The following is a 14719-nucleotide window of genomic DNA, read 5'->3' as shown; positions in this document are numbered from 1 at the left end:
CCTTTTCTATGTACCCATAGCATCTATGTACCCATAGCATCCCGTACAGACCTCTACACAGCACTAGATTGCTGTGACTTTAATTTCCAGTCTATTTGTCTTGCTCTGTTGTGTCATCTGTAAACCTCTTGACAACAAACACGTACACATAGCACCTGGCATAAAGTGTTCAACAAAATTGATCTAATGGAGTTGAATCACAGCACATAGAGGTCCTACCCTGCAGGGGACCCTTCATCGTGGGCTACTAAATGCATTTTCCTTTATTTTGGGCATGGCAAATGATCTGCCCCCTCTGTGACCACCTTTTCTCTTCCACTTGGACACTCTGGAAGATGCAGAATCTCAACAGCTTACAAATGCTCAAGAAAGGTGCCCTCCCATGATGAATGTAGTGGGTGGACATACGAGAGCGGTGGGTGGGTAGCTGGTGGCAAGAAAATGGCATTAAAAGCCTATGTAGACATGATCATCATATCTAAGGTCAGGCAAGACACATGGATTTTGAAAAGACTATTTCGTGTATATCATGTATTTCCTTCCTTGAGATCAGGAGCCTCGTCTTATGTTTCTTGTTATTCCTAGGCATCTGGAGGGTATTAGTTTTTCAAAGACATTCCCCTGTGTGGGGATAGGGACCTTTAAAATAGGTCTCAGGCTTCAGACTAGGTCACCTGCTCCGTTGAACCCAGGGGCACCCTCCACTTCCCTGTCATGGCCCCCATGTTTATATTCAGTACTCACGCCTGTCTTCCCACCTACTGTAAACCATGGTGATGTCTGTGTTACTCATTGCTGGGCCCCAGCAAGTCACAGAGTGCCTGGCACCCAGAGGTGCTAAATAAATGTTTATCAATGAGCTAACTTTATATATGACACTTTGTACATGTGACATACAGCATATGTGCATATGCACATTTGTGACCTCTGTCGGGTTTGTTGGTGGGAGGTATGAAGTCCTGGGTGACTGGACTAGCTGATGAGTTAGTTTAGAAAAACAGCTAGAAATCTCTTTGACTTGGACAGTTTTCTTGACTAATTTATGGGTGTCTTCAATGACTAGAGAATACATAGACACAGCCATTATACAAAACAGAGGGAACATAAAGATTCACAGTGGACACTGCATTTAGGTATATCAAATATTGCTTCCAGTCAGTTCCCGGCCAGGTTCAGCAGCCTCCCCAAGGGGGACCCTTGTCATGGCACCAGCCTGAGCAACAGAACAGAGCCCCTCCATTTCAGAAAACACAGACTCTTCCCATTTCTTCTTCATTTGGATCTTCCAAACTCTCCTGGAGTTTACTAAAAGTTCCTGTGTGTTCCCCACAAACACCTAGTTCCCTAAACCTTGAGTATCTCTGAAGCTTCGTATGTAATGTTGGTGCTCAACTTTCTCACAGTAATTCCGGTTCTGGGGAACTTGCAGTGCGGATTCTGAGGGAACATAAACACGTGCCTTTTCTTATGGGTCTAGTAGCAAAAGGAGGGTGAGTACTGGGGCCCAGAGAGCCATCATTTATGGACGACAGAAGACAGGAAACTGTCTGCAGCATGATTACACGCGTTGAACTGCTTCATCTCCACCAACCTGGACCGCAACCATTCTCACCCCATTTCAGAGTCTCACCACGGCACGCAAAGCCCCGTGGGATGGGCTGGCCACGCCAGCCTTTCCAAATTCATCTCCCGTCACCCTCCTTTCCCTTTTCCTGGGTCCAAGCACAGGGGCCCCCTTGCTTTGCCAGGCATGCTCCTGCTTTAGGGGGCCTCGGAATTTGCTCTCCCCTGCTATTGTCAGGGCTCACTTAGATGAAGCCTTCCCTGGTCACCCGATCTAAAATAGCAGCCCCTTTACTCTCTAGTCCCTTATCCTGTTTTATTTGTTGTCATGGGATTTATCATACCTGATGTTGGATTATACACACACATACGTGTGTGTGCATATATACGTGTATATGCGTGTGCATATACACACGTGTACCTCTATCCTCTACATATGGGGACACGTCTATCTTGTTTGCTCTTCTCTCGTTCGCTGTTGTGCCCCAGCGCCCACTGCACACAGGAGCTGGATTAATGCAGAGTGAATGCTTGTATTTCAAAGAACACTGAACCACCAGCGAGTGCCATCACACCTAGGTGCATGTGCCTGCCCTGGGGTTCTTGGGAGGGCCGGCTTGTTTGACGGAGCTCCTGTGGTCCCCTACCACCGGGCCTGTCTCATCATGTCCCTGTGTCGGTGCCTGGGCCCCGCCCTGGGAATGACCGCCTCTGCTGATCCCTTCCCACCCAGGTGAGCGTGAGGCGCCAGCAGATCTCCCAGATTGTGGAGGACGTGCAGAGGGTCGTCCACCAGCTGACCACAGAAATCAGCCACCAAGACATTCGATTCCAGGCCGTCCCTTACTCTGACACGTACAATGGGAACATTAAGGTAAGCAGGGCTCACCTGTTCTGTAAGGTGTGTGGGTGGGTGGGTCTCAGTGTGCCCCAGGCATCACCCGACTGAGGGTACCAATAACCCTTCATGTTCCACAGGTCCTCTTAGTATTTACCACTTACACACTCGCTCCAGAGGTGCTGTGTCATGTGAGCCCCCACGGTCCTACTTTATGGATGATAGAATGGAGGCTTTGAGAAGCCACATGTCCTGATCACGTCCTGTTTGGCACAACAGCCAGAACTGAGCCCGGGGCTTCGGACTCCAAGCACGCTGTGCTGTAACAACTGAAGTTTAGTTAAGCACTCATTCATGTATGCAGCAGCTACTTAATAGACTGGGGACTGGGGACAGGAGCTCAGGGAGGGCATTGGCGAGAAAAGGGTTGAAAGCGAGAGTCTATGGGCTGCAGGTGCGGGAAGGAAGATGGGGAAGAGGTGGCCCTTAGAAAGTGTAGGGGCAGCCTTGCCACCCCTGTCTCCGCTGCAGACAGGACTCTAAGCCACCAGGGCCCATGCATGACAGCCAGCCTTCCTGCACCAGTGCTGTGTGAGCTGAGCCATTCTCACAGAAACGGCCTCCCTCACACCTGCAGACAACCTTGAGGAACAGACATGGCTCGTTGCCTTTCAGAGATGAGGCAAGTGGGGCTCTGAGCCCTTCTGAGTCCCCATGCTCCTTTATCTCGATTTTTCTTATGGCACCTAAGAGCCCCTTTCACTTGTATTAGATATATATGTATCCGTGCCCTATCTCTCACACAAGACTACAAGCTCCTTGATTGTAAAGATCATGTTTATTGATCGCTTCATTGCTAGCACCCAGCATGGTGTGTGGCCCATGCAGACGCTCAGCTTCAGGGAATGAATGAATAAGTAAAAGAAATAAGTGCCTGGACTGAGGACCCTTGCTGGTCCAGAACATTCCAAGGTTGTTGGGCACAAGTACCATCCACAAGACTCTGGGACCTGTACATCTGGGGACAGAGTACAGATTTTGGGAAATTCGCCCCAGGATGAAAATTCTAAAAGTAGATTCAATCCCCACATCCCACAACATCGTTTGCCCACTTCTATCGCCCTTCTAACCTGCATTAGACCAATAGAGACCAGTGACTAGGAGTAGAAACACAATACCACTTTTTAAAAAAAAGGTTTTATTTATTTATTTATTTGAGAGAGAGAGAGCACGAACGGGGATTTGCAGAGACAGAGGGAGAAGCAAACTTCCCGCTGAGCAGGGAACCTGATGCAGGGCTTGATCCCAGGATCCTGGGATCATGACCTGAGCTGAAGGCAGACACTTAACCGACTTAGCCACACACAACACCACTTTTCCTAGAATTATATCCAAAGAAATTTCCTTCTGTGGTCTCACTTAGAATTCATAGGTTAAAATACATCTTGCATTTATATACATCCTGTCCTGCATATTAAGTTTTGAAAATAGTTGGAGTGGGGTGTATAAAAATTGCTTTTATTTTATCTTGGATCAAATCCAGCAAGTATTAACTAAGCACCATTTATGTGACTATTAACATAATAGTTGTGCTCTCGAATTCACATGCGAGTGGGTTCAAAGAAGGTATTGATTTTGAGTGCCGGAGTTTAAATTTGTTCCCTTTTTTAATCCCACCACCTTTCTATGGGCACCAGAAGTCATGTGGATCCATTATCTAAAGTGTCACACTGTTGTTCTCTGAGAATGAGGCAGAGTTTGGTGTTCACCCCTGAATTGGCCAGTGACAGAGACCTGAGCAAAGGTTAACCAGATGCCATGGTCAGAACTTTCCATGAAAAGGAGGTGGATCTTCCAGTGCACAACTGATGACTGATGGGAAAAGGTGTGGTGTGGAGTAGGCTGCCACGTGGTGTGGCCAGAGGTCAAGCTCCTTCCGGGGATACTGCAGTGCTGGCCAATCTGTTCTATCCTTCGGACCATTGACCTGACCACTTTCATCCTGACCTCTGCCTAACTGGTACTTATAGAAACAGAGTAGGTAGATTCTGATCATTTGCTTTATTCTAAGTTTTATTAAACGTAGAATCATCTCAACAGCTCATGTGGTCTCAGCAACTGCCTTTCATTTCACCTGCGATTTTGTAAGGACCAGTCATTAATACTGGCCGTGGGCCATCAGTACTGGCAAAAAGAAAGGGAGACATTTTGCAGAATCCTTTCTCCTCCTCCTGTCTCTTCCCATACCAGGCCTTTCACCTGATCCAGGTCATTCCTCCCTGACTGAGAGCCAGCCCAGCATAGAAAGCAACCCCTGAACAAGCCATCAGACGGCTTAAGCTCTCCCACTTACTGGCTGTGTGTCCCCAGGGAGATCTCAGAGCCCCTCTGAGCTTTAGGTTCCTCCTCCGGGAAATGTTAATGAAGCCCACCTCTTCGTGTAACTGGGAACATCACCCAGTCTAATGCCTGAGACTTGCAGTGCTTAGTATGCACAGAACTCACTGTATACTATTTCCTTCCCCTGCCTTCTCTTCTCCCTGCTTCGGTGCCCCCTCGAGTTCCAGGTCAGGTTCAGTCTTCTCCTTGCAGATTCTTACACCCAGGGCCCAGTGAATGAACTCACCTGCCCGACCACTACAGTGGTTAGTGCGGCAGAACAAAGATGGAACCCGCCTGCAGCGGGCAGGTGCAGCCCTCTGTCCATCTGGGCGCATTGCTGAGGCTTGAGGAGTCACTGAGCTCCCCGGTTCGACAGGTCGGCGCCCCGGGGATTGCGGTTACCTCTCAAGTCTGTGAACTCACACTGCCGTCTCCGTTCTTGACCGCAGGTTTTGTCCCCCAGCCAGTTCCTGGTCACCGTCCCCGTGAAGGGCCTGGCCGGGTACAGGGAGGCGAGGGAGCCACGCTGGCGATATTATACCCTACAGGGGGCCAGGCTGTCCTGCCCCTTGCGGGACCCGGAGGGCCTGCAGCAGTGGCTGGAGGTGGAGCAGTTTATGAAGAGCCTGTGGCAGTGGCACGAGGCAGACGTGAACATTGAGGGAGACATTGTACCCGCCAAGGTCCTCCAGGTGTTCCGGAAGCTGGTAGAAAATGCAGTTGGAACCTGTCATCTCTCAGGTGAGCTGATCAAGAAAAGGACAAAGGGCAATTTCTGGCATTTCCCTTTTGCTTTATAAAACCTCTGCTCAGGGGTGCCTGGGTGGCGCAGTCCGTTGAGCGTCTGACTCTTGGTTTCAGCTCGGGTCGTGGTCCTGGGGTCCTGGGATCGAGCCCCGCATCGGGCTCCATGCTCAGCATGGTGTCTGCTTGGGATTCTCTCTCTCTCCATCTTCCTGTGCCCCTCACACTCATACTGTCTTTCTCTCTCTCTCTCAAATAAATAAATAAAATTGTGAACAAACAAACAAACAAAAAACCTCTACGTAGGTGTTACCTGAAGCTCGGGCCCCTAAATTGAGACATTAACCATGTGCTCCTTACATCTGTTCACTCCTCACGGTATGAATTAGCTCTTTTTTCTGCTTTGACACCGAAGAGTGGAATTCGTACAGCACCCGCTTGGATTTCCGTGGATTACTGCTCCGGCAGAGACATGATGGGCTTTGGGTTGTGTGCCCTTTCCTGGACATTAATTTAAAAACTTAGGTACACTTTTTAAAAAGCAAAATACTTGCAAACCACAGGTCTTTGTTACTAGCACATTTCTGTAACACCCTCCAACTGACTGCCGTCCCCCAGTGTATTGAGATGCCACATTTGGAAACCACTGACTTGTGCCAAAACGCAAAAATGAGAAGCCATAAAGAACTGATTAAGTTTGACAGTCCTCAAATCTTAAATTGTATGCTACCATGTGGCATGTGTGTACATTCGCTCACACACACATTTTGTTCCCACAGAATAAAAAAGTATATTTCACACTGGGAAAAAGTGGCGGATTTCCTTAATTATAAAAGAGTATTTGTAAACCAGTAAGAAAACATACAAGTAGACCAACAGAAATAATGACCAAAAAAAAAAAAAGACTCACAGAAAAAGAATATAAACAGGTAATAGTAAAAAAGTGGGGAAAAGGGGCACCTGGGTGGCTCAGTTGGTTAAGCGTCTGCCTTTGGCTCAGGTCGTGATCCCAGGGTCCTGGGATGGAGCCCCGCATCAGGTTTCCTGCTCAGCGGGGAGTCTGCTTCTCCCTCTCCCTCTGCCTCTATCCCTGACTCATGCTCTCTCTCTGTCTCTCAAATAAATAAATAAAATCTTAAAAAAAAAAGTGGGAAAAAATGTTCCATCTAACATATTTCAAGCAATGTGCATTAAAATACCTAATAGATTGACGGCGATGAAAAAGTATGATCATGCTCAGGGTAAGGGTGAGTGTGGTACAAAAGGCCTTTTCATACATTGTTCTTGGAAGTATAAATTGGTGCCTACTTCTTAAAGGGTGATTAGTATGTTTTTATTTTTATAATGTGCTTAACTTGACAATTCAAGAATTCTAGTTCTAGAACTACATTCCTGCAGACGAAAAAAAAATATGCACGAGGGCGTCCACGGCCATAGGCTCTAATAGTAAATAACTAGAAATAATGTCAGTAACAAAGGGAAATTGTGAAATAAATTGTATTACGTTTGCCTTTAAGAATGGGGTACGTGTGTGTACACACGGAGTTGTGAAAAATCCTTGTGTTGGAAAATGAAGGGAAAAACCAAAGTGCTGAACAGGACGCAATCCCACACATGTGTAGAAAGGAAAAGATTTGAATGTGCTTTTACCTGTCTGGACGGAACTGTTCTGAAAGTTTCCATAATGGAATTAGCCCACGTTTAATGGATTCTTACCACGTATAGGATGCTTTTGTGGAAAATGTCCTGCGCATAGCAACCCTGGAGAGTCGGAGTTATTTTTCTGCCTGTTTTATGGATGAGAGCACTGAGGTTTAGAGAGGGCTGAGCTAACATGCAGGAGGTCACACACCAAATGAGCAGAGCCAGGGCAGAGGCGGGGTGTGGGCGGGGCAGGCTGGTTCCAGCATGTGCTGACTTCTTCACTTTGAAACACTGGTAATAGTGAAAGTGCAAATGAGAGCTGGCAAACGGGCCAGGTTGGTGAGATGCTTTCAGTAAATAATGCCGGGGTGCCAGACGTCGTCATGTTCCTGTCTGGGCAGCTCTGATGAGATGCAGACTATAAGCTCTTTATCACACCCCAGCCAAGGAGAGGAATGTTTTCCTTTTGAACGGCTTAACACGATTAATGAGTGAGCTTCCATTTTCTTCTCTGAACAAACAAGAGAAAAATAATCGATCCCGATTCAAGACAGCTCATCCTTATCTGTAATGAAGGCAAACAAACAAACAAAAAACGACTGTGTATCTTTTGAAAGAAGGGGGAACAGATTAGCAAGGAATTCTAGTACAGGAGCTGAAAGATGTGCCCAGATGCATTTATTTTCTCTCTCTCTCTCGTTGCCTGGTTGGGAGAGGCTGTGGGGGCTTTTTCCCACTCATTCGACACTTTCAGCCCATGGCTATGACACACTTTTGAAGTATTTTATAATTACAAGGGCTTGGGATGACAAATACGTCTGAGGCTAGACTAGCTTAATGGATGGTGGGAACAATGCCATCCGAGAGACTGGGAGTCAGGTAAGGGACGGGTTAAGCTGAACTCCACCGGAGGCAGGTGAATGAGTCAGGGGAGGATGCCGTCCTCAACAAGGTCAGGACATCTGGGCAGAATGGAGGGGGCGTAGAAGAATGGTTGGATTTCATTTTTACTAGCAAATACTCCATCTTTGTCTTCTGTGTCTCTTTTCTTCAGTTGAGCCTTCTGAAAAGAATTTATTACTTTCAAAGAAAAGGTGCCTTAAAAGCCTGGGGGCGGCGGGGGGGTGGAGAGAGGAAAAAGCAACACTCACCCACCATGAGATTTTCTAGCAACGTTTCTATCAATAGTTACTCAGCTAATTGTCTAGTTTTGCCATGAACACCCCACCCTTGGGGTGCTGCCGACCTGTGGTAGTTGCCCCACCAGGCGCAAGGAGCTGCTCACCGCCACTGTTCCCCAATTCCTCCTTTGAATGTTCGCCTGAGCCAGGCTTTCTCTTCTCATTGCCTCTTTGTCATTTCCCACCAGGTAAGGTCAGCATGCTAACACACCACTCTGCGGTTTGGGTTGCCGTGGAAACAGCCACGTGGCAGGTGGAGCTAGAGCTGGTCCCCGCAGTGGAGATCCCTACTGCCTGGTCTGAGAAAGCTCGGTGGCCTCCCTGTCTGAGGCGCTGGCCTTCCCGACAGAGAGTGGAGTGCATCAAGGTATCGGGGAGCCGGGGGCCCAGCTCGCCAGAGCAGAGGCGCTCACAGCTTGCCCACCCCCAGCATCGCTGACTGTCAGCCAGCTTGGGAAGGGAGAAATGAGGTTTCACTCGATCAGTGGTGCTCCAGGTGCGGGCCCCACAGTCTGCCGCGGCCCCTGAGAGCCTGTTAGCAATGCGGATTCCCGGGCCCTGCTCGGGACCATGAGAGCCGATGGGCAGGGCCCGGCAGTCTGTGTGTGAAGCTGTCCAGGTGCAGGCTCAGCTTGGAGAACCAGTGCCTGCGGGAAAGTGGACACCGTCTCTCCCGTTCCCTGTGCACAAGGAAGGGGGTTTGCCCTGAGCCCCCCTCTGCGTCCCCACGTGGGAGGTTCTGCCTGCCTGGTGGTAGGCCCCCCCCAGCGTAGTGGATGGCTTCAGTGCTGGCTTTCTACTCTGGCAAGCAGCCTCCTCCTCATTTTCCTGGTGTTTTTCTCTTTTCCCAGTCATTTGGGTTTGCCTTGCTGGCCCGTTCGCAGTATCACTGGCAGCTGAGCTTCCTGCAGGCCGAGCAGGTGCTGTTGGAGCAACTGGACGAGGACGGGGGCTGCCGCAGCAGGTGTCTCCAGGCCCTGAGGCAGATGAAGGAGGACGTCTGGTGTCCCGGAAAGAGGCCGGTCATCACGTCCCACCATCTGCAGGTGAGCGGGCGCGCCCCGCCTTGGCGTGGGTCCTCTCTGCGTGCCCCGCGGGGCCCGGCCAGAGCCACTCACACCGGGTGTGTGTGTATGCGACCGATTCGAGAGGGGGCCCTAGTGTCCCTAGTGTCCCTATGGGCCATCCCATATGTTACTGCCTGCTCACCAGTGAGATCCCGACAGCCGGGCTGCATGTGTGCCCAGGACAGCCCTGCCCAGGCTGAACGGCCTCCGCCTCCTCCCTTCCCTGCCCCACTTGCCCTCTTTCCGCTCCTTTCTTTTGGTTGTTTCCTCTTCTCTCTCCGTCTCTCCCCTCCACTTATTTCACTCACCAAACCAACACGAGTGCCCACTCTGTGCCGGAAACCGCACTGAGGTTCAGCACCAATTACACCGTGTGGCCTGCGCCCCTGAGAAGCTTACAGTCTGGGGAAATCTTGCGGATGGCTCGAACCTCAGGGGAATTCATGTTTCCCCTGGTGTTAGGACTCCCTGGGTCCCCAGTCTAGCCAGCTACGGCCACTGCCCCTCGGGGGTGGAGGTAGGGGAGGGGGGGCCACCAGGAAAAGGGGCTTGCCACGTGAGCAAGGCTGCAGACCTAAACTCGTGGGTTCCAAATCCTCAGGCAGGGATTTCCCCTCACTCTGCAGCACCTGCCTCCCCTTGTCCCAAACCCAACGACACACATTCATGACTGCCTTTACTCACTTGCTCAGCAAATGTTTATTGAGGTTACCGTGGGCCAGACACCAGCTGTGAGCGCTACCCCTGGAGGTCCAAGGTGAGCAAACACAGAAGTGGTTCCTGCTACCTTGGAGCTGATGGTTCAGCGGGGGAGATCGGCAGTCAGGTGGTCCCCCAGGTGCACGTGGAGTCACACAGCATGGGGAGCACCAGGGAGGACCGACCCAGAGCAGCAGACCCTGACCTGGGCTGGGACATCAGGGGGTCCCCCTGGGGAGGGGGCCTTCCATCACACCCTCAACTCTTTTGCAAATTCCCAACTGCACATGGTGAATGGGACGTTTCCGGAACACGGCTGTGTGGTGCTCTGAGGTCGGGAGGTGGCCGGCTTAGAGACAGCACAGCCCAAGCCTAGCTGGGGTCTATCCAGGAGCTTCGTCCCTTCTCCCTGACCTTCTGCACAGGTGAGCACAGGCCGCCTGTCTGTGCGGTGCCTTCCCGCTTGTGCCCCCTCTCGTTCAGGGGACCGCCATCTTCTGGCCCTGGATAACTCTTCTAGCTCCAATGTAAGCTATTCAAGGGCACCTACTATTGCAGCCTTAGTATGTCTCCCAGTGCTGTGTACATAGTAGTTGCTCAATATATAATTATTGAGCAAATGAATGAATGCCTTCACATCATATTCAACTTTTCCCCCATGAAGGCAGTAGTCTTTGCTTGGCTTTCCTCTCTTTCCTAATAACCTGTCCTCCTTGACCTGCCCGAGAATCTGTTAATATCTCATTTGCACACACTGGGGCCTTTCTCTGGAGTTTCAACATTCTCAACATGTGCCCACGCACATTCCCCTAAAAATACCCACCTGGTCTCGAGGGCATGTGCTTCCTGAGGATAGGCTAGTTCATTCTGCGGGTTTGGCTTCTTTCTTGCTTGCCTTTCTAGAAGCCACACTAGGAAGAGTCAGAGCTGAGAAGCAAACTCCATTCTATCTCATATCGGACCTCATGATCTTAACCATTGACTTCACTGCCTCATAATTAAGACAGATGGAAACATATTAAGTGACATGAATATTTTAGACAAGATTGAATAGGGCCACCCTGGGCCTCCCAACCCTTGACTGCTGTCAAAACTGCATTACACCCAAGGATTTACTTTTATTCCAGTGGCTTCTCAATCACTAGAGGATTTTAGGGCAACTCCTTAAATGTGCTTTGTTTTGGTTCTCCCTAACTCCCCAATAGGGCACAGAATTATGCATTCTCAAGAACGGGCATTTGAAAAGGGGGGTTATTTGTTGAGAAGGACAGGACAGACAGAAGCACTACTAGCTGCCTGTTCTAGTGTTCCACCCTCGGTCCAAGATGCCCTCACCTTTAGACGCAGTGATGGACGTGGCTGGTGACAATGTGACACCATCCCGGATGATGGCTTGAGTGGGCGGGATCCTTGCCAAGCCTTCAGTCTGGGGAAAGTAGAAGAGCTGGGTTGCAAAACAGCCTTAGGAAGGATGTGCCAGTCATCATCACCCCACCTTCAGTCTGACACGGTCTGATGAGGTTCTCACCTCGTCCCCAAAGTGGCTCTCCCCACAAAGCAACTCCGTGTGAACAAGAGCTCATCCTTCATTGGCTTATTTATTCCTAAAACCCACTCAAAGGCACAGGGGCTTGATTATAAGAGGCCTAACCACTTCGGGTTTGCTTAGGGAGATAAAAGCTTAACTACAAGAGGAATTAAAACACTTTTTTGTGTCTAGGCTATCTTGATAGTATGACATTATTTCCAACTCATTTACTTCGCACAATGTAATCTAAATCAAAACATACACAGTATCTTGCCATGAAGCTAAAACTGCTCTTTTCCTTTTTAGTAAAGACTGTATTTTAAAAATGCTCAACATCCAAATCATAACATTAGTGAATTATTTCCCTTAGTCACTAAACATTTTTGACTGCCTCCCATGGGCCAGCTCCTCTGCTGGATGCTAGTGACATAATAGCCATTAAAATAGGTATTGGCCTCTTTCACAGAGTTCACAACCTCGTAGGGGATCGCATACATAAATACAGAGATGACAAGCCCTGTGATCATGGGCGTTCTGAGGAGTATGTGGTGAAGAGAGTGTCTAATGGTCTCATAGGAGAATTTGATCTGACAGACGAGTGTCCTGGACAAATTGGGGGAAGGAAGTATGTTCCATACAGCAGAGGTCGGATGTGAGCGAAGTCCCTCTGTGGTAGCAGAGAGCATGATACGAGGCCAGTGGGGCTGGAAGGAGAGAGCAAGGGAGGATGAGGGCAAGCCAAGGCTGGAAAGGACGGTAGGGACCAAACCTTGTACACCAAACCCTGTGAAGGATTGTGGTCTTTCATTAACCAACCAGGAGAAGGCTTGAAACTCTTTCAGACAAGAAGAACCGTGGATTTATATTTCAAAAAGATCACATTGGCTGCAGCGTGCGTGGTGACGGGATGGGGACAAGAGTGGGGACAGAGGTCCGGGTGAGGTGGAAGAGGAGGAAGATGGTGGAGATGAACAGACACGGGTAGATTTGAGAACCACTTCAGAGGACTGGCAGGGTTGATGATGCTGGTGAGGGAGGGGTGACTCCCGACTTGTGTGTTGCGTGACTGGTTGGACAAGCAGCTCTGGAGCCGTACCGGGTCTGTGGGGAGGGGGAGGCCATGAGTACAGCTGGGACATGTTGACGGAGATAACTTTCAGATTCCCAAGAGATAGCAGGTGAGGAAGAGGTCAGAGGAGAAGTCTGGCTTGGAGAAAGAAAATTATGAGTGACTTCTATGTGTTTGGTGGGGATTCAAGCTGCCGAGGAAGGAAGCAAGAGAGAACGAAAAAAAGAGGGGGTGGAACCGAGCCTCCAAAACTCCAGCACTGATGCAGGTCAAGGGGATAACATGCCAAGGAGTAGCTGTAGTGCCTGGAGAAATCCAGGGAGCACAGTGGCTTGGAAGCCGGTGAAGAATGACTCAAGAGGGAGGCTGTGAGTGGGAGAATTCGATTCTGCTGGAGGGTCAGGTAAGGCCAGGGCCGGGCAAGTCCTGTTGGACTTAGCAACATGGAGATCATTGGACCTTACAGACAGCAGCTTCTGAGGCCTGAGGGCAGAAGAATCCGTATTGCAGTGGGTTAAGATGGGAACCAGAGGAGAGGAAATGACGACAGATGATGGAGCTGATTGCACTTGCAGAGAGGTGCGAGGTTAGGAGGGGGGTGGGGCAGGAGAGCTTAGAACAGTTTCAAGAGGGAAGTCAGTCCCACACAGCTCCTGGAAGGAGGGATCCCAAGCCCTGCCTGGGGTTCACCTGGCTAGGTGGGGTGGTCAAGCAGAGAAGAAGAGAGGAAGAGGCTTGTGTAGGCAGAACTGTCTAGAACTGTCCTGGTTGCTGCCATGAGGGTTTCCATTTTCCCTGTAAAGTGGGAGGCAGAGGCATCTGCCCGGGGTGGGGGATCGCAGGTTTAAGGAGAGTTCTGGTCACTGGAAACGTCAGTGGCGAGAGAAACAATGACAAAGGCTCAGGAGACCAGCAGGCTGAGGCCGAGAGCCCACCTGAGGGTGGGGATCATGAAATCATGGCGGAGCCTCCTTGCCCTGGGTGACTCCCTTCTCCCTCCTTCCAAGGCCATGTGAGCTCAGTAACATTTCCGAAGATACTCTCCCCCGTGGCCTGGAACGATGTCTGATACCACCTCTTCCTTCCACAGACTGTGCTCTTTTGGACTTGTGAGAAATACCCACACTTGAAGGACTGGCAGGTCTTCAGCAAAGCCTTCCTGCGCCTGGTGAGGAAACTGCACAAGTGCGTGAGCCAGCACTTTCTGAGGCACTATTTCGTGCGAAAGAGCAACCTCCTCCGGTCTGCCAACTCGGGCGACCTGGACGCGGTGGCCCAGAGACTGGCGCTCTTCCTGAAGAACCCCCAGATCAGCCCGCCCTGAAGCTGCCCCTGCCTGGGAGGCTCTCAGACGTTTTATCCTGGCTTGACCTCGTTCTCTGTAGGATCCTGTCCAGGAGAGAAGCAACCTAGGGCACAGGAAATTACATGGACCCAGGAGCGCTTAAGAGGGGAAAGCTGTACCCCAAGATGTCTGACCCAGGCCTCCCTGGAGCCAAGCAAGTGTTCCAGCCCTCACTAGCTACCTCCCTTGGGGACAGCTGTCCTCAGGCTTCCCCAAACCACTGATTCTGAGCTGATGACGGGCAGCACGGAATGTATTCTGCCTTGCTCGGGCTCCGACTGTCTGCCCGAGAGGACAGAGACGAGAGCCACTGGAAGGCCAGGCACCAGCCTGCGGCCCAGGAGTGAGTCTCCAGCCCACTGGCCTCGATTCTTCTTCTTATTGTTCCATTTGTCAAATGCAGCTGTGAATATACCTTTCTCCGAGCGGGGCTGTCAGCGGGGGGTACTGCGCTGGGGCCCTCATCAGGGAAAAACACTGGATCAACAAAGTGTTACTCATTGGTTGGTAGCCGGCATTTGCCTCCTGGATGGGCCCCAACACTGCTAATTAAATGATTGCGTCTGATGGCTTGGCACGCCTGTGTGGACCCTGCTGCCCTCCAGTTCTCCCGAACTGTGGTTCCGGGCTTGTGGTTGCGCCCGCTTCCCCGCTGTCCT

General features: G+C 50.4%; 1 protein-coding gene across 1 annotated transcript in view; it reads left to right on the top strand.

The window, feature by feature from the left end:
* Positions 1-14039, top strand: part of MAB21L3 (mab-21 like 3) — a 69125-nt gene extending 55086 nt beyond the window's left edge. Inside the window, exons 3-7 of the mRNA XM_032420833.1 lie at positions 2297-2437; positions 5233-5524; positions 8541-8719; positions 9204-9398; positions 13806-14039. Of these exons, the coding sequence (XP_032276724.1) occupies positions 2297-2437; positions 5233-5524; positions 8541-8719; positions 9204-9398; positions 13806-14039 (1041 nt within the window). The remainder of the gene's footprint in view (positions 1-2296; positions 2438-5232; positions 5525-8540; positions 8720-9203; positions 9399-13805) is intronic.
* Positions 14040-14719: the final 680 nt, after the last annotated feature.

Source organism: Phoca vitulina, unplaced genomic scaffold, assembly GCF_004348235.1.
Source record: "Phoca vitulina isolate PV1807 unplaced genomic scaffold, GSC_HSeal_1.0 scaffold2, whole genome shotgun sequence".
Taxonomy (NCBI): domain Eukaryota; kingdom Metazoa; phylum Chordata; class Mammalia; order Carnivora; family Phocidae; genus Phoca; species Phoca vitulina.
Note: the sequence above shows the minus strand (reverse complement) of the source record. Positions and strands in the feature narration are given on the sequence as shown.